The sequence below is a fragment of the Mastigoproctus giganteus genome, chromosome 8 (assembly GCF_048544385.1).
Source record: "Mastigoproctus giganteus isolate SK-2022 chromosome 8, ASM4854438v1, whole genome shotgun sequence".
In the NCBI taxonomy this organism is placed as follows: Eukaryota; Metazoa; Arthropoda; class Arachnida; order Uropygi; family Thelyphonidae; genus Mastigoproctus; species Mastigoproctus giganteus.
In genome coordinates, this window is record NC_143582.1 from 66027819 (window position 1) to 66049809 (window position 21991).

At 34.9% G+C, this 21991-nt stretch overlaps 1 protein-coding gene across 1 annotated transcript in view; it reads right to left on the reverse strand.

Moving 5' to 3' along the window:
- Positions 1 to 12798: 12798 nt before the first annotated feature.
- LOC150081587 (netrin receptor UNC5C-like) overlaps positions 12799 to 21991 on the reverse strand; it is a 383853-nt gene continuing 374660 nt past the window's right edge. Inside the window, exon 15 of the mRNA XM_090379449.1 lies at positions 12799 to 13047. Coding sequence (XP_090235575.1) covers positions 12876 to 13047 — 172 coding nt within the window. The 3' untranslated portion in view covers positions 12799 to 12875. The remainder of the gene's footprint in view (positions 13048 to 21991) is intronic.

A 21991-nucleotide genomic window follows, 5' to 3' on the forward strand; every position in this document is an offset into this window, starting at 1 on the left:
CACATCTATCCTGCAGCCATCCTTCCTCAACTTGAATTTGTGTCCCTTCATATGTATAGTCTCTGCAAGAGGAAGAACGGCATCAACAGTTAGTGTACTCAATCCATTTAAGGCCTTAAACACCTCAGTCAGATCTCCCTGCAGGCACCTTGTCTCCAGACATTGCAATTTGCCAAACTGTAGCTTTTCTTGGCAAGAACACCATTTTGAAACGAATTTAGAATGAACTACTCTTCAGAATAACTTATATACCAAGAAAATGATGCCCTTGGAAGGCAGCAGGTTTTTAGCTTGGCATCTTAATTCTAGGATGTCTGCAGAAAGTTTTGGAAGAATCACATGGAATGTGTCAGGATTATTAACATACTTTTGAGACATGATACACAAAGGTTTGCACAAAACAAAATTTTGTGTGAACTGTGTGGTTTATTTACATTTTCATGCTGGAAAACATTTCTACTGCCATATATATTATTTTTGAGATCTGATGATAAAATTATATTGAGAGTTTCTGTTGGAGAAGGAAATCTTGAAAATCATTGGCATATCTTGTCTATGTGTGAAGGATCTTACAGCAAATTGTCAGTTGCAGGTATGAAATGTATACCTTTTTATTTTTAATGTTTATAGCACTGAACTTTACAAAAAAAAAAAAAAAAAAAAATTAGCAATAACAAAAGGCAGAGACTTTTTTTCCCAAAACGAAGACACCATGCCATTTTAATAAACTAATATTTTTTTTTCACATTTTATATAACAAAACTACCATAAATGTAGAAAATTGTTTGAGGTTTATTTATGTAACCTCTCATTGCTATACTGCACTACAAAAATTACAACATAGAAATAATCAGTTTTACTTGGATTGTTGTCTATGAACTAAAAAAGTACAGTGAATGACACTTCCTAGCCCTCTTTTGCCTCTCAGAAGGTCATTCAAATGAAAACCCCAAGAGCTAGAGTTATAAAAGCTGTATTCCACAAACAGCAATGCATTTCAATCTTCCGTGTTATCTCTGTGTTCAACACACTTCTTCTAACACTGTACTGCTTGGATTTCTCAAGAGAAGTTTGTGGTTTGTGTTGAAGCCATTTGTGCATATCAGTCTTGACCTCTTCATCTAGCAAGAAGTGGCATCTTCTTAGTGCATATTTTAGTGGCCAAAAGAAAGGTAATAATCATATGAAGCTAAGTCTAGTGAATATGGAGGATGGGGTCATACCTCAAAACTTAATCTCTTGTATCTGATTCACTATAGAATGCCTGGTGTGAGGATGGACATTATTGTGTAGTACATATACCATAAGACACCAAACTATGATTTGTCTTTTGAATTGCTGGCTTTAAACATTCAGAAGCACATCACAGTATTTGTCACTTGTCACTTTTCTACAGGTAATTTTCCAAAGTTACTCCTTGGAGTCCAAATATACTAAGACTTTTCTGGCTAACGCATGGTTATGAATTTATTTGGTTGAGGTGAATTTTTATTTTCTTGAAACTCTATTTTTGGGAAAAAAACCACCTGTAAGGTGTCACACAACTACTGAACAAAAACAGTTGCAAGAATTTAAATAGTTCAAGATGTATAAGGCCTTGAATGGATTGAGCAAGCTCAATGCTAATAGGATTCTTCCTCTTGCTCAGATTACTCACCTGAGGGGGGCATAAATTCAAATTGAGGAAAGACAATTGTAGAATAGACTTGTGGAAATTTGTCTTTAGCCAGTGGGCAGTTGATAGTTGGAACAAACTTCCATCTGTTGTAGTGGAGGTCAGCAACTTAAATAAGTTTCAGAACTAGACAAACATTTAGAGTGAATGGATGGGTGAAATGGGAAGAGGTTTTTTTTTGTTTGTTTTGGCTGATGCTATATAAGCTTTTTCTTGCATCATATGCTTCTACTAATGCTAATGAATGGTAATGCAAAACCTTACAGGTCCTTTTTCAGACTTACTGTGCAAAAAAAATTTAAATTTTCACTTCAATAACTACTCTGGAAAACTGTCTTTATAGTTAGGAAGATAAAGAAAGTTTCAGTTTCTCTAATAGTTTGTCTGGTTATTCCTTGAATTTTCAGACTACCTACATCTACAAAACTGGATGGAAGCTTGATCCAACAATAAACTACCCATTGGCAGCTGAAGGAAAATTATTTCAGTTGAATATTTGAACTTGTAGTGTGAACTGAGTGTCAAGTTGCATTAAATAAACTAGTATTTGAGTTTTTTAGCATATTTTATATTAGCCCTAAGTTGAACACTGTACAACAATATACAAAAAACATTGACAAGGGCTTGCTGCTTGTACAAACTAACAAAACCAAGTTTAACAAACAGTACTTTTAAAAATTTAGGAAAAAAAATAGTTATTTTGAATTATAGTAATACAATCAAGATATAGCATTTTTCACAATATTTTTTTATTAAGGTTCTTCTGTACTGTAAAATTGAATTAGACTAAAATTTTTATTATTACAATGTAATTTTGATTAATTTGTTTTCCGTGATTACTTTTTTCAGTGAAACTCTTATTGAAAAATTGTTAGTAATTTTTTAAAGCAGTTTTTTAAGTACTTGTAGTATAAACTTTCTTAGCCTATTTATATCAGTCATAGAAGCAGGACAACAGTAATTTACTAAACTATATTACAATTATGCAACATTTGTAAGTAAAGCTGATTTATTACAGAAAGTTGTATTATCTAATAAACTGATAATATAATTAACTTTTATTTCTCATTTATTTAATTAATAATCATTGGTGCAATATTTCAGTATGTACAGCTTTTAGAGACTTAGTGTGGCTCACCCTAACTGCTTTGCTAACAGATGGAAAAAAGGTTTACTTTTGATTTCATCAATAATTAGACCTGATAGCATTTTCAAGTTATTTTTTTTTTTTTTTTTTTTTTTACCTGGTAATGAGTTAGCTGATCTGAGGAGGAGGTAAGTTTTTCTACCAATTAACTCTGCCCTTTCACCTTGAAAAACATACATACTGCATAATGCAGCTTTTAAACAACCCCAAGTTTTATACATTGATGGGGGTAAAAAAAAAAGTGTAACCATAAACCTATATGTTAAGTTCTTCAAGCGTCTTCCTCCCCTATTATTGTGATGTAATGTATAAAAATCAGGATGATACAGATATCTTCTGAGTTATGTGACTTCTGTTCCTGGTACTCAAGGCAAAATTCCTATATCAGAATTAATTTAATTTTCCCAGAAAAAAAATTTAATAAAGTTGGGGTAAAAATCTGGTTAATCTGTTCTGATTAAAATTATTGGCTTTTTCTTTCTTTCTTTCCAACATTATACACATTTCTGTTGCAGATTTTCCCAGTTTAAAGCAAAATTTGATAGTTCATTTCTCCATTGGAAAATCGTAACACAGAACATTAATGCTGTTAATGAAACTGGTTGTTACTTGCAACCTCTCAAGCCCAGAAAAAATAATGTAATAAAGTTGAGGTTAATCTGTTCTGGTTAAAATTATTGGCTTTCTTTCCAACATTTCACAAATAGAAAACAAAATTGGAAAAATATTTCCAAAATTTTGTACAGGGGGGGAAAAAATCAAATTTTTCTTTAAACTGGGAAAATCTGTTGCAGATTTTCTCAGTTTAAAGCAAAACTTGATATTCGTTCATTGCTCCATTGGAAAATCATAACATGGAACATTAATGCTACTAATGAAACTGGTTGTTACTTGTAACCTGTCAGCCTACTTTTAGTGTTAAAATGTTAAAACAGTTACCATTTTTGGCTGGTAGTCAGGTTACTAATATTCTAACAGAAAAGCTTTTATTCAACCTGGAATTAGGCAAAAAGTTTAATATTCCAACATTGTGCAAGTTGGAGTCTCTCTCTAGCGTGCGCACGCACACACACACACACAGTGAAATATTGGACAGGAATATTATTTTTCCAAACGTTGGATCTCCCAGGAATAATTTTTCATTTTGTTTTCAATCCAATTCTGTATATCTTAGGTGAATTTTCATCATACCTGATATTTGAAATTTTCTGGTATGAAACAAAAAATTTTTACTGCATACCTGATATACCAGTAGTTTTTTCCAACACAAGTGTTCTACTGGTACATTTCATTCAGCATGTTATTGTTGTTGAAATTGAAAAATGTTATTGAAATTAATCTTGTTTTAATGCAGTTTGAATCTGTTTTCTCTATATTTTCTTAAATCACATACAAAATTTTTTTTTTCCTTTCAATGTTTACCTTTAAATTTAATAGTATTTGTAGAAGTGTGTGGAATTCTGGAATTTGGATACAGCATATCGTGACTTATGATATTTATTTTTGCTGAAACTTGAAATACATGGGTTTTGCGTCTCCAAATATATATTTGCTAGATTTTTTTTTTTTTTGTGTGTGTGTGATGAGTGGGCACTTCCTCTATGTCTTCTGAAAGAGGACATGGAGGAAGTGTTCATGTTAGTATTCTTGTTGGAGTCCATTTTTTATTTTAATGAATTTCTTCCTATTTAATTTAAAGAGTTTTATTTATAAAATCACTCACATACTAATGCCTCCACCATATTTTTTTCTTGGATATCGCTGCAGGTGAGCCAATTTAAACTTGTTACATCAAGTCTTTAAGTACTTGCACTTGTTTTTCCCATAGTCACCACTTTGTATACATTCTCTTTCTACTGATGAACCAGAGCCTGCATCCCCTTCTCATAAAATTTGATGTCAGCCTCCAATAGTGTCATTTTTAGGGATGCCTTCCCCATGAAGATCAACTTTCATAGACTAAACAGCTGAAATTCTGATGCTGAAAAGTAGGGACTATAGGGGAATGTAGCAGAATAGTCCACCCAAAATCAGCCATTTTCGTGATGTTGGCATTGTCTGCTGAAAGATAAAAAATTTCCTTTTTTTTTTCCTTCCAGGCAATTTATTTATATTTTTTCTACTCTCGCAATTCATATAATGTATTCAGCATCTCTGCACAGTGAGCATAATTAAGTGTATCCCCATTCCAGGAATTCCACACAGATAACCTCTCTCCTCTCTCTTGTCCCAAAAAAAAAAAAAAAAAAAAAAAACGATTTTTCTAGTGGGTGACTGAGCCTTGAACTTCTTTATCAGTGAATCCTTGTGTTGCCCCTCTACAGACCACTGCTTTGACCCAATTTCATAGTGGTGTACTAAACATCATCACTAAAAGTAAGACCTTTAGTGATGAAGTTGTCAAGAAGGTCGTCACTCATTGTTTTATACCACTCCAAAAGATTTGCATAAGCCTGCACTCGCTATTCCCTGTGATCTGGCATTATCATTCATGGAATCTGCCACTCATTTTCCTGTAATTCCAGATTGTTCAGAATTGTTTTCACCTGTTTAAAGCCTACTTCCACTCACCCACGCATTTCCTGGGTCCTAATATGTTGTTCTTCAGTTTATTCACTCATTCTCCTTATTTTCAGTAAGTGCTGCAGAGCAAGGATGGCCAATCTTGTAATGTCTTACAACACTAGCACCACCATTACTGACTGTGCTCACACTGACTGTTATGGGGACATGATAGTCAATGTGCTCTCATTGCCTGTCCATAAATTTTCTTTGAACATTGGAGAATCTCAATGAGTGTAGCATTTTCTGCATTTCAGGAACTCAGTAGCACACTACTGCTTATGACACATAAGTATGTCTATTCATTTGTTCTTTGATATATCAAAGCACCCTTCATTTTCACATACTAATGCAGTGTTGAAACTTTTAGGATATTGGTGGTTACATTTAAATTTTTAAATGACACCATTACATTCTGTATGCAGCACAATGGGGGGCTACAAATTAAATATACTTGTATATTAAACAAGCCAATAAATTAACAGTCATCTTCATTAGTTACATAAAGAAAAAACAAATAATCAACATTGTTAATTGCTTATTATTTATGTTTTTCTATAAGTAATGTAATTGTTTGGTTTATTGGCAAATTTCTTTGGTTTCTTTAGGTATTTGTTCCTCCCTCCCTCCCCACTTGCATTCCATTTACAGTTCACCCAAAATTGGAATAGTTGTGCCCAGAGTATTTATTTCTTCTCTAATAACGTATGAAACTGCATTTTGGGTTAATAGTTAGCAATTGATAAACCAGTTTTGGTGTCCATGATTTATCAGGTCTTTAATTCTAGGCTTTGTCCAAAATGTATACACATGTATTGCTACGTGCCAGCCAAAACACAGTGCTGAAGTCTGGAATACCTTTTGTTGTGTATGTCTTTGTTTTTATGTTTGGCTATTGATTTTTGAGTCAGTCTTGCAAAGACATTTGAAGTAAAACTAGTTTTAGCACCCAAGGAAAGTGCCACAAACTTCTGTCCTCGTGCATAACACCAGCAAAAGTTATTGTGATGCTGTGCCTCCGTGGGCAGGAGCAGCAGTGCGTAGCACATGCTTCTTGATTAGACTGGGATTCGAGCCCGTGACTACCAAATACAGAGGATGCGGAAAGGTCAGGGAATGACCATCGCATATCCCCGGAGCAATATGGCCTTAGTTGCTAATGCTCCTAAAAACCAAATAACAATAACAATATTGTGATGCAAATGGACAAACAGAACTAATTGTTTGTGCTTCCCTCAGAAGTAGTAGTAGTAGTTGTGGTGGTGGTGACAGCAAATGATGCAAGAAAGCAAGCTTATATAGCATCAGCCAAAAAAAAAAAAAAACACTACACACTTCACCCATCTGTATGCAGCACAATTCAAGCCACCCACTTCCACAACAATAGATGGAAACCTGTTCCAACAATCAACCACCTGCTGGCTGAAGGCAAATGTCTGCACATCTAGCCTGCAACCATCCTTCCTCAGCTTGAATTTGTACCCCCCCCCCCACCCTGCATGCAGTCTCGGCAAGAGGAACAATGCCATCAACATTTGTTGATGGCAAATCATGCAGTCTCGGCAAGAGGAACAAAGCCATCAATGGATAGCTTACGCAATCCATTCAAGGTCTTAAACGCTTCAATCAGATCTCCTAACAGGTGCCTAGTCTCCAGATGCTGGAATCTGCAGAACTGAAAGTTTTGAACGGCAACCAGATTCACCAATCTGGTTGCCCTTCTCTGCACCCATTCCAGCAGATCTACATCCTTCCTAAAGCGAGGCCTCTAGACCTGTACACAGTACTCAAGATGCAGCCTAAACCATGGCCTTATACAAAGGGATAATCACCTTATCCCTGCTAACAGCAAAGTTTCTGTATATCATTGAAAAACCCCATGAGCTTCCCTGGCTGCCTATCTGCACAGTTCAGAGAATTTCATATCTGCCTGCACAATTATCCCCATGTATTTTTTTATTTTCTGCTACCTTGAGTGCTACACTCAATCAGTTGATAAGTTACTCTGGAATTACTGCTACCAATATGCAGTACTTTGCATTTGTCAATGTTAAACTTCAACTGCTATTTCTCAGCCCATCGACCTAATTTTCTTAGATCTTGTTGCAGTAACTCACCCTGATTACTGTCATTAACCACCTTGCCAACCTTTGTATCATCAGCAAACTTAGACATTAAGCCTGATATACCTTCATCAATATCAAAAGTCATCAATATCAAAAGTAATTTATCATTGTTAAAAAGTTACAGGAACTTTCTAATGATGACAAATTACCAGCTGAATGGCTTGAGTTCTCTACTTGTGGGACTGTCACTTTAACTCTACTTGTTCATCCTCTGCATTTGACAAGTATGTGCATCACTTGTTGCCATTTGAAAGGTTCTGCTGGAAACTTATATGAAGCTTTTACAAGTGAGGGGCCAAGTTAGTTGGTCTTGGAAAGAGACATTAAGATTAAATCTAGATCAGCTAGTGTATAATCTCCTCTACTCTGCCAGCCAGTGACTGGAGGGAGTTCAAGTAGTGTATCTCTAGGAGGCATTGTTGAGGCTGGTCCTTGAGGCTTGTCACAGATATTCTTCCAGATACAACAGCTAGGACTTCCTACCTGGACGTCTAAAACACTGATGTAACTGATATTCAGATCTATTTGCAAAGCAAGTCAGGTGGACCAAATTTCAGCAAAGCCTGGGCATTCAGCAACAATCATATCCTCTTCTTGCATCATCATGATAATGGGACTGTTAGTAACCCTGGGTTATCCCACCATGTCCAGAGTCTGGAATACCGAAGATGACCCCGTATGTGCGAACTAGCACAACTAGGGTCAAAGTATAGTGTTCACATCACACAAAAGAGTGATGCCCCTCTTTGTCACCAAGCAACAGTAAGTGGTAGGCAGCTCTCATCATCTGGTGCAATAGCTGAAGTGGAAAAACCTGCATTCAGTCTCCAGAGCAAAGTTCTGTCAAACCTCATCTCTTCCATTATGTTGTATGAGTGATATCCTTTGTGTTTATAATGGGCATCATGTGAGGTAGATTGAATATTCCTTATATTTTGAGAGTACAGTTCTAAAATGATTTTTGCAGGCCAGCCACTAGATATAGTCCACCATATTGAACCCATTGATAACTCTTAAAGACCCATTCAGAATAGCTAAAAAAAAAATTGGGTGACATTATTCAATTGTTACTAAACTGTGATTTTAAGGAATAGTTTAAACTTTTTATAAATAAATTAATAGATTTTGAAATTCCACATTAATTATTACTAGTGTAGAATTCCATGTTGGATTAATTATTACAAGCACAAATTTTTGTCATAAAAGAAATGATAAATTGAATTTTTTGAAAGGTAAGCACTTTAAAAAATGGCTTTATTTGGAGCTACTATTTTAACTGTACAAATAATTCTAAGCAGCATTTCCTTGATTAGTATTAAAAAGGGGGGGACAGATTTGTTACACGCTATTACAGTTCAATGTAATTTATACTGAGTCAGCACTTTAACCTACACTTATATATACAAATAATTTTTACTTTATTTTTTGGCTGATGCTGAATAAGCATTACTTCTTTGCATCATTTTGCTAATACATTTTAATATATTTTAAAATATATTAAAATGTTACATCAGTATACAGTAGCCTTTGATATTATCTGGATTGCATTAGGAGAGAATCTCACAGATTTGCATTAAGTTTGCTTAGACTGAATTATTTCATTTATAATTATATTGCTGAAAATTATAAATTTCATTTATAATTTTCAGCAATATAATTTTTCTCATTCACCTTTTTGAAAAACATGGTACTCTGCTTAATTTAAGTATTGTTGATGAAACAAGTTTAAAGAGTGAAGGAAAGCATTAATAAAACATAACTTTGTTGCCTTCCTGTTCACACTTTTATTGCCAACATTACAGTTGCTAGTACAATTGTAGAGTGAACTCACTTCAGAAAGCTTTGCAAGATTGTCAAAGTTATTTTCTGTGATAAAAGATATTTAAAGTATGTTTAAATTTGATGGAAAAGAAGCAAAAATATATGTGGACTAACATTGTTCAATATTCATATTCAGGGTACCACACAACTGTACTCATTTCATGATCCTATTTTTAACTTCAGTAAATATTATTATTGCAATGGATGGATGTGAGAAATGAATGGGACAAGAACTTTTTTCATTATCCTGTTTCATTCAGCATTTATGCACTTTTTCACTTGTAATTTTTCAAAAATTATTTATCTTCTCTCGTTTTCTGAGATCTTGTTAGAGTTTCAACTTTATATTAGACTAAATGACGGTACTGTTACTAATATATCATCCCAAGTATAATTGTGATTTTTTTTTCCATTAAGTTTTTCATTAATGTGTGTGCCAATTTCTTATGGCACACACATTAATGTTTAACTAACATGCTTCCCTAATCTCACTGATATTCAAAGATAATATTTTTCCAGTGGTTATTATTCATTTAACCTGTACGGGGTGCACATCAATCCTTTCCCTGCTTTTTTTTTTTTTTTTTTACTTTTATTGTTGAAATTACAGCTTACTTGAAACCTTCCTCAATGCTGTAGCTTCAGGTAGCTGAAGCTAAAGCATTATATGTCAACATTGTGAGCTGTATGTTATCTGTGGTCATTGCATTGTGTTTACAATGTTGGTCATTTGGACCGTTGCATCTCCTGAAATGTGTTTTATTTTTGTGTTGTTGATCTTTGGTGTAAAAGTGCATCTTTTAATATATGTGACAGTTTTGATTTAAAAAATTCTCATGATGTTAATCAACTTCGTAGAATGCTGTAGAAACAGAAAAAACTGATGATAATGAACTGGCAATAAGTGGAGATGAATTAAGGGAAAATGATTTTTTACAAGACTCAGAACACAACACTGATAAAGAATATGAAGGATTCATTGGGTGTGTGACCTTACACCATGAAATGAGAGAGGTTAGTTCTATTGTTGATGTCAGGAAGTTATACATTTCTGATGCTACTGAATAAAATCATTGCTTATACTAATATTTGTGTTGAAAGTATAGGAGTTAACTAGTCTTAAAGAATGCGATTCTAAGAACTAATGCGTGCAGAACTGGATGCTGATATTGGCTAATGTATTTGGCAGGCTTTTCCCACAGGGCTCATATAAATTTAGATCTTTGGGCAACAGATGGAGTGAGCATTGAACATTTCCACTCAGCTATGTCTCTCAAATGATTTAAATTTATTTTAAGATGTTTGAGATTCGAAGATAGAAGAACTAGAGAAGAGCGAAAGAGATTTGATGAACTCGCTCCAGTTAAACAAGTATTTACAGACTTTGTTGAAGGATGCAAAAAGCACACGAACCTCAATGAATATGCCACCACTGACAAAATGTTGGAAGGTTTTCGTGGAAGGTGCCCATTTTGTCAGTATATAAAATTTAAGCCTGTGTGATATGAAATAAAAATATCTCCTCTTGTTGACTTTGCCGCATTTTATACCAAAAATTTAGAAGTTTACATTGGAGTACAACCACCTGTTCTTGTGCAGAGCAATATGTTAATTGATGTGGTGAAATGACTTGTCCAGCCAATTTCTAACACGGGTAGGAATATTACCATTGTTAATTGGTTTACCTCCATTCCACTAGCAGAAAAAAGACAAGTGCAAGCTACTGCCTGACCTGGTGAATATCAGGGGCAGTGCCTTTCATATCAGTAAATTTTATCTCAATTATTATGTTACCACTGTATCCTGTGTACCTTTTTGTCTTAATTATGTTTTCTTTGCCAGTTTTACAAAACTGAAAATAGTGACCTATTATTATGTGCTAAACTTGTTTAAGAATAAAAATAAATGAGAGAAACGAGTAATAAAAATTTTTATCAATTTTTTTTTTTTTTTTTTTAGAACTTTCAAAGTCACTCATTCTCAAATTGTAACACATGCTTGCATGACATCTGGAGTGTGAGCATCTGTATTTTTGTCAGCTTTTGCATTTAGCTGGCAAAACCAAAGCTCTACAGTAAGATTAGCAGCAAGGAGATGGAAGTTGTCTAGAAGAAAGATAGATGCTTTTTCTCACCTGGTGTCTGTTAAATGCCAAACAGAAAATTAATATATTATAATTCATATTATATCATAATGAAAACAGAAAATACTCTATAACCAATTAGAGAATATTGGTGGACAAAGGTACATGAGAGGATTTGATTTCATTTACAAATTTAAAAATTTTAAAAACTGGCATGTCAGACACCATACTAGCAATCAAAGGTTGAAATGGAGACTAAACTACAATATGCAAATATTTTATTTTGTATACCATTGTTGTTGAATTTGAGAAGGCCTCAATCTTCTTTTTTTTTATTTTTTGGAATAATAAAATTTAGTATTAATTTTAAAAATTAATACTAAAAAGAAAAAATTTAGTATTAATAATAAAATTCTTTATTATTAATACTAAATATACCATCAATAATGCTTTTAATAATCTGATATAAATAGACTAAGGCAGATTTGAGTAGAATTTTGATAAAAGTAATATCAGATGTTTTATTAACAATATATTTTTAAATATAAGCAATATGCATTCTGTTCTCACTGTAGCTAGATAAAACAGCAAATTTCACAAAACTGTTCATCAGTTTAACTATAATATGCAACAGAATATTATTTTATTGTACTGTACTCAAAGCAATTCACTATCATATGTTCTAAACAAGAACAATTTTATTTGATCACAACTAGTTACTTTTTCAAAAAAGAAAAATAGATTTTTTTTTTTCAAAATTAATGACTTTATAAAATTTTTCACCTGTCAAGTAAAAAAACTAGGAGCTACTCTTGTAGTAGAATATTTAAGTTCACTTTTGGAGGCAAAACAGTAGACAGTGACACTATAAAATGTGTCAAGCAACAGGAAATTTAATGCTTCTACCTTCTTTAAATCTCAATATCACTACTTCCTGCACACTGCAAATATGTCAAAAACTCTTCAAAACACTTTTGGTAGAATGACTATTGGTCCATGAAAGTATAAAAATGTGCAAGGTTGGTATGCATAGCTGAAAAATTGGCACCAAAATGATTTGGCACAATGCACTGTTAAAAACCACAGCATAAAGTTGTTCTACTTTGGAAGACCAGCTTTGCAAGCCATTTTTTATCCTGCCTACACACATTCAGCAATAAAGTTCTTGATAGTTTCAATCACTATTCTTAGTGGGGGTGCCATTTGATGATTTTAATACTAATTCTGATGTTAGTAATTTCAAAATTTATAAGTTAAACTAGGAATCTTGTACAGCAAAAGCAATAAAGCTTTTTCTGGAATTAAACAAATTTTACTTATGATTCAACTTAACATGCAATTTACTGTATCATTTTAAAGATAAATCATTGGCACCTATGTCTTCAGTAAGGTTCACATTCTTTTCATATATCTTGATGCATAGTTGAAAGTTTTCAATTTAAGATAAGTTAATGTCACAAATTACAGCCATGAACTAGCTTCCTTTTCAATTACCAGTGCGGCATCATTCCTTCCCATTACTCTGAGAACATTTACGAAATCTGCAAGAGAGCTGGACTGACGATGTCGAGCTTCCCATAGATCCAAAATGTGTTCTGTTGGGCTGGGTTTTGTAGCAAAGAAATTAATGTACCTGAAAAATATAATGGGAAGGAAAGATTAGTCTTGCAATTTTATGCGAAATGTGATGCAGCTGCCATATATAGCTTAATGTAAAATTATGCAAGATGTACATATTATGCGTATCTGCTGTGTATAGGTAAAATAATATTATTTTCTGTTCTATATTTAGTTTACAAAAATATGGACTTCTCATGCTGTAAAATTTTGTATTTTACTACAGCTGCAGTTTGTGAAAATGGCCACATATGAGGTGTGATCAAAAAGTTTGGGAAAACTGAACTCATATTTGGTAAATGAAGTTTACCAGCTATTCATTCAGATGGCTCTTCTTTGAAGGTCCATCTCAATAGTCATGACAGTATGTATATTGATTCCAGTACTTTGGAACCATTCCTGCTTTCAGGCTTCTTTTGGAATTGAAAATAGTTTTCATATCACACTCTGAATTATCTTCTCAGTTGTTACTATTATGAATAACTTCTCAGTTATTCATAATGTAAAACACCCTGTGAGTCAAAAAATATAAGTATGATATTCACATTTGGTCAAGATTGTCTTGCTTTTTTGGGAATTGGAAAAAACATGTCCATTGAGAAGAGTGGGCCTTTGTTTCCAACTAACAGCAGCAGCAACTTGCAGCCCACATTGTAGCAGAAATGACCTGGAGTATGTTCAATCTTTTTTGGAAAGTAATCCATAAATCTTAATGTTCTAAAATTTAATGTACTATTGAAAATTAGACCTGGGAGATGAATGCTGTTCATATTGACATAGGATGACTGGCTAAGTTCAGGATCAAAGTGCATCTTGTGCCTCTTACTAAAGTGTATGGCTGTATATTTCTATACACCACTCAACACACCCACACTCACCACACTGCCGATGCCAATGCTGGCACATGCCTAAAACAGATGCTACAGCAGCTAATGGGAGAAACCCCAGAGACCACCAAAAAACAAACAAATCTGTACTATCCATAGCTTAATATTACTTATTGAGAGTTGAAAGTCACTTCGCGATGAAGCTCATTCTGTAAATGACGAGAGACGGTAAGATTATCTGCATAGAGGTATGAATTTACATTGTATGGAATATTCTAGCTAATATGATTTATTATTGTAAATAAAGTAGCACCAAGAACAGAGCTTGTATGTAGATTTGAGAGAGAACTTACTGATAGCAAACTTGGAAGGATCTGTGCAGAAGGAAATTTTGGATGAAATAAGTCCTTTCAGATCAAAGAAAGAAGAATGAAAGACCTCTCAAAATACCAAAACACAATGAGGTGGTGAAGGCTTTTCCAAGATGTACCATGGATGTTAACTTTGGATAAATGGATTCCTGTTGTTCAATTCTGCTTTGACCATGAAATCCAAGGAAGATCTATTTTTGTGGAGGCCAAATTGATTATCATTGATTATGCTTTGGGATGTAACATGTACAGAGATAATTCAAACGATATTTTGTTGGAGCAATTTTAAATTTATTTTTTTTATTTTTTGACAATTTACAAATGCTCAATATGGCTGCCACAATTAATGCAACTGAAGTCCTTTGTGTATAGCAGTTCATCCCACACACGAGTGAGAATGTTGACATCTACAGCAGCAACAATCCTGGTTCTAAGCTCCTCTACGGTGGTCAGAAGAAGTGGTACACTGAATCCTCAATAGAACTCCACATCAAGAAATCCGATGGAGTTAAGTCTGATGTGATCTTGTGGGGGGGGGGTCATGATATTGTACCTGCATGACCAATCCAGTATTGAGAATGCCATGTTGATGAAAGCCCTCACCTCTAAATGGCAATGGGGTGATGTTCCATCTTGTTGGAAGAGAGGACCTCTCCCATACAGATTAGCATCCTGCTCTGATTGATACACAAGAAACAGCTGCAGCATAAAAAAAGAGTAAAGTGCAGCCATTATCAACCCACTGCAGGATGGAAGCCTCCTCAACAATTCATGTTAAGGGAAATGGACCATAATCTGCCACGCTGGTCCAGTGCGGGTTGGCAGATCGACCGTATTCAGCAGTCAGGGGCTTGAACCCCGGTCTACTCAAAGAGCGTGTGCTACTGCACTCCCGCTCCTGCCCACTCGGCTACGGAGGCTGTGAGTGTTCTTCATAAGTGGAAGGATATCTAAGAAGGATATCTAAGCTGCAGCATATCTAAGTACAACATTTCTGTTAGTCTTCTCAAGAAAGAAAAAAAGTTCAGTAAATTTTTCTTTCACTGATTGCAAAAAAGGCACTCACTTTTTCACTGCCACATTCATTTTCAGCAATGTCAGCTGCATTTTGTGTTCCCCAGATCTGAATGTTGTGCTTTCAGTTCTGGAGAACCATCCTTCCACTTATGAAGAACACTGCCTCATTACTAAACACAATTCTTGAGACAACATAGTCTTCCAAGTCCATTCGCTCATGCATGTCACTGCACTGTTGTTAACCTTGTTAACCTTCTACATATGGTGCACTAAACTGTTGTTTGAAAGACTTACAGCTCCCTGCTGGACTTCTTTCATAAGTTTCTTGCACATTTGCTACAGTTTTCAGAAACAGTTAGGCAGCCTTGTTCTCTTTGAAGATGAAACATGTAGCCAGTACCAATGAAATGTGCTAGCAGAATACAACGGTCTTACAAATGGGTGTTTATTTTCTGTAATCTGTCAAAAAATGGCATAGCTGAGTGGGATGCAGTAGCACATGCTCTTTGAGTGGACTGTGGTTCACTATATACTGGTGACTATTAAATACAATTAATGATTGTATTCATGATTTATTGTAAACTCCTTTGACATGGTGGTTATGCTGGAGTAAAAACAAAAACATATCAAAAACCACTTCCATGTCATATACAAATATATGTGATCTCATTTTCAGTCTCACTGATGTCCATTTCCACTTAAGTCTGCCAAGCCTCATATACTTTTTCTGATAGAATCCCAAATATTTGTTAATTTAACCACTGTTCATATCAAGTGTCCTAACCATTCGCTGTACAATTCCTTTCACTTCAAAGGTGGTATTTGTGATTATGTCCTCTCTGATGTTCACTGTCAGAAACTTACTAATTTGGCTTTTCAGTCTACTCTGGCTTAAAATCTCTCTATCCCATTCTATCAGATTCATCTGTTATCTCTATCTCAACTCTGCTTATCACTTGCAACTCTTTGACTTCCTCTTTTTGAAACATTCTCCAGTCCAGTTTTCCTAACATTGAGATAGTTTTCCTTGATGATTTTAATGTTCATAATCCTGCTGGCTTCTGTTTTCTAGTCACACGGACTCGGCTGGTCAAGATGCTGACGCTTTTGCAATTACTATTGACCTTGCACAGATTCTTAATTTACCTACCAGAATACCAGATGATCCAAACCACATAGCCAACACCCTCGAATCGCTTTCTCACAAACAACCCTTCCAAGTAAACAGTTCAGGTTAATGGCCCTGTAGGCACCTCAGATCACAACCTGGTCATGGTCTCTTCTCCAGTGGAGACTTTTTCTCATGGCCATTGCCAACTTTGTGTTGTTTGGCATTACAAGAATGCAAAATGGGATGATCTGCAAGATTTCTTCTCTTCTTTTCCTTGGTTGGATTACTCTTTTAAATCTTCTGATGTCAACATTTTGTCAGATCATGTCAGTGAATTTCTTCTTGTACACATAAAATCTCTTATTCCACAGTCCACCTTAAAATCTTGTCCTTTATCTGAACCTTGGTTTTCCAATAAATGTGCTAAGGCTGTTCAAGATAAAAATGTTGCATATTGCAATTGGCTTGCATCCAAAACTCCAGGTTCATTTTCTGCCTACACCAAAGTTGACAACAATTGTAAAGCAATTATTAATCAGTCCAAACAAGATTTTGAACAGGATAAGAGTAGAAAACTTGCCTATTATTCAAATGGCAGTTGAGCACTTCTTTATCAAAGCTACTGGCTGGATGGTTCTATTGCCACCTCAACAGATGACAAATCCCTCCTCCTGGGTGCCTCCGTAGCAGCAGTGCGTAGCACACGCTTCTTGATTAGACCGGGGTTCGAGCCTGTGACCACCAAATACAGAGGATGCGGAAAGGTCAGGGAATGACCACCGCATATCCCCGGAGCAATATGGCCTTAGTTGCTAATGCTCCTTAAAACCAAATAACAACAACGACAAAACCCTCCCATCCACTTATTGTCCCATTGCACTATTTCCACTCTTTCTAAAATAATGGAGAAATTCGTTAACCCCCAATTCCTAGATAATTGCCAGGATGGTTTAAATCAGTGTTGATCCACTGGTGATATACTGGCTTATGTTACCTATCTGTGGACAAATTCAGTGGAAAAGTTTGAAACTCAAGCAGTTGCTCTTGATATTTCAAAGGCTTTTAGCATTAGCATAGGCATTTGATGCAAGAAAGCAAGCTTATGCGGCATCAGCCAAAAAAAAAAAATAAAATAAAATAAATAAATAAATAAATAAATAAAAAAAAAAAATAACCACTTCCACTTCACCCCTCTGTTCGTTCGAAATACCTGTCCAGCTGAGCCTTAAACTTATTTAGGCTATCAACTTCCATGACAAGGGATGGAAGTCTGTTCCACCAACCAACCACCCGCTGGCTAAAGGCAAATTTCCGCATGTCTATCCTACATCTGTCTTTCCTCAGTTTGAATTTATGCCCTCTCAGGCGATTATTCTGAGCAAGAGGAAGAATCCCATCAGCATTGAGCATGCTCAAACCATTCAAGGCTTTATACACCTCTATCAGATCACCTCGATGGTGCCTAGCCTCCAGACACTGTAATTTGCAAAACTTAAAACCTTTCTTCGTAAGAGCACCCCTTTGTTCCATTCACTACTCTTGTTGCCCTTCTTTGTACTCATTCCAGCAGCTCTACATCCTTCTTGAAATGAGGCCTTCAGGCCTGTATACAGTACTCTAGGTGTGGTCTGACCATTGCCTTATACAAGGCAATCACCTCCTTATCCCTGCTAGAAAAATTCCTATATATCATTGACAATACACCATGAGCTACTCTTGCAGCCCGTCTGCACTGCTCATAGAACTTCATATCTGCCTGCACAACCATCCCCAGGTCCTTTTCATTCTCTACCACTGTCAGTATAGTACCACAGAGTTGATACGTTGCTCTGGGGTTGCTGTTTCCCATATGTAGTACTTTACATTTGTCAATGTTAAACTTCATTTGCCACCTCTCAGCCCATGTGCTCAACCTTTCCAGATCCTGTTGCAGCAGCAGCAGCAGCATAGTGTCAGTAGGGTCCTTGACAACCCTGCCAACCTTCGTATCACCTGCAAACTTGGACATTAAGCTTGATATACCATCATCAATATCATTTATAAATACAGAAAACAATAATGGACCCAATACTGAACCCTGAGGGACTCCACTAATAACATTAGTCCATGATGAGCAGTGTCCATTGATTACCACTCTCTGTCTTCTCCCCCTCAACCATCCCTTTATCCATAGCAGAAATTTGATTTGATTGCGTTTGGAATGAAGGACTTAATGAGTTTCTACCTTATGGTTTTCCAACTGTTTTTTGTAATTGTGTATCCAGTTTTCTCTCTGACTGCTCACCGTTTGTGATGTTAGATGGCTCTGTCTTCTAACTTTCCTACTAATGCTGGTGTTCCCTGAGGTTCAGCTATTTCTCCCACTCTTTTCCTCTTGTTTATTAGTGCCCCTCTTTCATTGTCCAGAAATCCTATCCATATTTTCTCTTTTCCTCTTGTTTATTAATGACCCTCTTCCATTGTCCAGAAATCCTATCCATAGTTTTGCTGGTGATTTGCATTACATTCCACCTTCCAGTTTCAGAAACGTTGCACTGCACAAGAAGCTTCAACTTCTCAAATGCCCACTACCAATGGGCATTTGAGAAGTTGAATAAACAAAATTTTATTAATTCCTTAAATGCTGATCTCCAGGTAATTCTCCAGTGGGGCAAGATATCTTAATTGATTTCAATCCTTCTAAAACTCAGTCCTGTCTTATATCTCAAAAAGGATTCTTCTGCTCCTATGCTTATCTTTGATGACACTTAGATTTCTAGACAAGATCACATGTCTATTAGCGATTATCCTGACTTCTAATCTCCCTTGGCATAAGCACATCACAAATATTGCTTCCTCTGCATTTAAAAAACTGGGTTTTCTTTTTTACTCAGTGTTAGTTTTCTTCCAAGTAGCTATTGATTCTGTACAAATCTCAATTTGCCCTTGCACCATAAAGCCCTTGCACCATAAAGCCCATAAACAAATAAACAAATCTCAAATTTGCCTTAGTGTGGAATATTGTTCTCACATATATGCACCAAAAAAAAGACATCAAACTTCTTGAAAAAGGGCCCAAAGATGGGCAAATTGCCTAGTAAGATCAGCAAAAGGGTTTCTGTATGAGGAAAATCAGACTATGTGGGCTACAGAGCTTGGAAACTAGACACTTTGGAGGAGACTTGATTGAGGTGTATAAGGCTGTGAGAGGTGAAAGTAAAACGAATAAGGGTGAAATTTTATTAATTACTTGAATAAGTTACCTCTATGGGTGAAGACTGACAGCTTAGAAAAATTCAAAAGTCAGCTGGATAGACACCTATGTGTGGAGAGCGTCAAATAGGTAGTTTATTTATTTATTATTATTTTGGCTGGTGCAGAAAAGCCTATGGCTTCCTTGCACCAATTAACTAATATTAACATCATATAGACTTCCACTTGACTTGCTGCACTTCGTGTAATTTTGTCAGGCGCCTCCGTAGCCAGGTGGGAAGGAGCAGCAGTGCGTAGCACACGCTTCTTGATTAGACCGGGGTTCGAGCCCGTCACCACCAAATATGGAGGATGCGAAAAGGTCAGCGAATGACCACCGCATATTCCGGAGCAATATGGCCTTAGTTGCTAATGCTCCAAATAACAAAAAAACAAACAAACAAGTAATTTTGTCAGGGTGAAACATTGATTATATAGTTCATTATTGAGAAATTCAGATAATAAAAAAGGAAAAGAAATTATGTGGAAATATCCGTAGGAAAAACAAAGTCTTACAACAGCTAAAGAACTACTCGGATGCAAATTAGAATTTGAAGGGAAAATGACAGAACAAATAATGAAATTTAACTACCTAGGAATACAGATAAATACTGTAGGAATAACTCAAGGAGAAGTAGAAGAATAAGCATTAAAAATGAGTAGAATAGCAGTAGATTAAATAATATAATTTGGAACAATACAAACATTAATTGGGATGCTAAAGTTAAAATATATAAAACTATAGTAACACATGCAGATGAGACAAGAGGTACAACAGCAAAAATAAAACAAATAAATGAAAATAATAAACATTAAAGAGAGGAAATAAGAGGGAAAAAACAACTAGGATGAGTAATTAACAAGTGTACAAAAAGCTGTATCTTGCCCATTACATTTAATTAATGGTGGTGAGATTCTCTGATGTCTGTTGCTCATATTGTTTATTTTGTTCCAGATTGTATGACTATGTTTTTCTGGCAATTGAAGTGAAACAGATCTAAGAATCAGGGTAACTTTTCAACTATAGAAATGCTTTAATTTAACTGATGAGAGAGACAGTAGAATTTAAAAAGAACTTTAAACACTCATCAAGAACATTACATAAATCTCACTGGGACTGTTTGGCCTCAGTTCTTAGAATAATAGTGGTGTCAGTAGATTTTGTGTAATTTGTTCACTCGGAAATGGTTAATTCTAATTATTTATTTTTAAAAATATTTTTGAAATGTGCATTTTGAAGACTGATAGCAGCAATTGATTTGTATACAAAATGTGATAGTCGGGTATATTCTTTCCTGAGGGAAGAAAATATATCTATTGTAAAACTTGAAAATAAAAAGCCTATAATAATTGTTGGTTGATGAGAAAAATCCATGATATTCCATTCTGCAGCACCATGTATGTTCCACTTCATGCCACTAGATGGAATTGTTTGTTTCTAGTCCAAGTTATTTAGAGAACTCTCCAACATGGTCTAGCAGTGTGATCTATCCACTTGAGATAGCAACGGTTATAACAGCCTTACATGAGGTATTTTGCACAATTTGTTTGTGAGATTTGTTATTATATGTGAGATTATTATTTTTAAATAATAACCAATGCATTATCATTCATTTGCCATAGTTAGCAACATATATAATATTCAAATTTCATGCACTTCACAGCATGCCAAATTTCAAATAAATTTTGAAAAAATTTGAAAACCACAGTGAACAATAGTATGTAATATATACATATATTTTTAAAATAATTTTTTAAACTATTTATACATGTAAGCATAAATATGTGCATGCACATGGTTAATGGTTTTAAACTGGACAATGGAATACAGTTTCATCTTTATATTCTATACCTATAATGGTCTATATTTCAATGTAATAAAGTAATTTTTGTAATTTTCAGCAAAATTAATGTATTTAATTTTTTTTTATTAAAAATTGCATAAAATGAGTATTGCAATCCCTTGTGAAAAGATGAAATATTAGTATACTCCAAGCAGAATGCAAAAAAAAACCCAGAAAGTTTTTCCAAAAATTAAAAAGAAAGTTTGGCATCTGTCAGGTTCCATTCCATTGACTTTGTTATTTTATGGGGCACTATTTCAGGGTTAAAATTTGACATGGATCAAATTCAAGATTTCACTTCAGAGTCTCACTTTTCAAATGTGCAAGTATTAAACTGTAATGATATTAATATATTTCCTTACACCGGCGCTTCCCAAATGGGAGTCCATAGACCAGTTCCAGAGGGTCTGCAAAACATTCAGAAGGTATCAAATAATATGTGTTTATTTTCTTAAAAAATATACTGATAGAATCACGAATTTTGTTATCGAACATTACTTATTTTCAATACGATTAGTATATATAATTGTATACATATTTCAAATTATTCATTCTATGT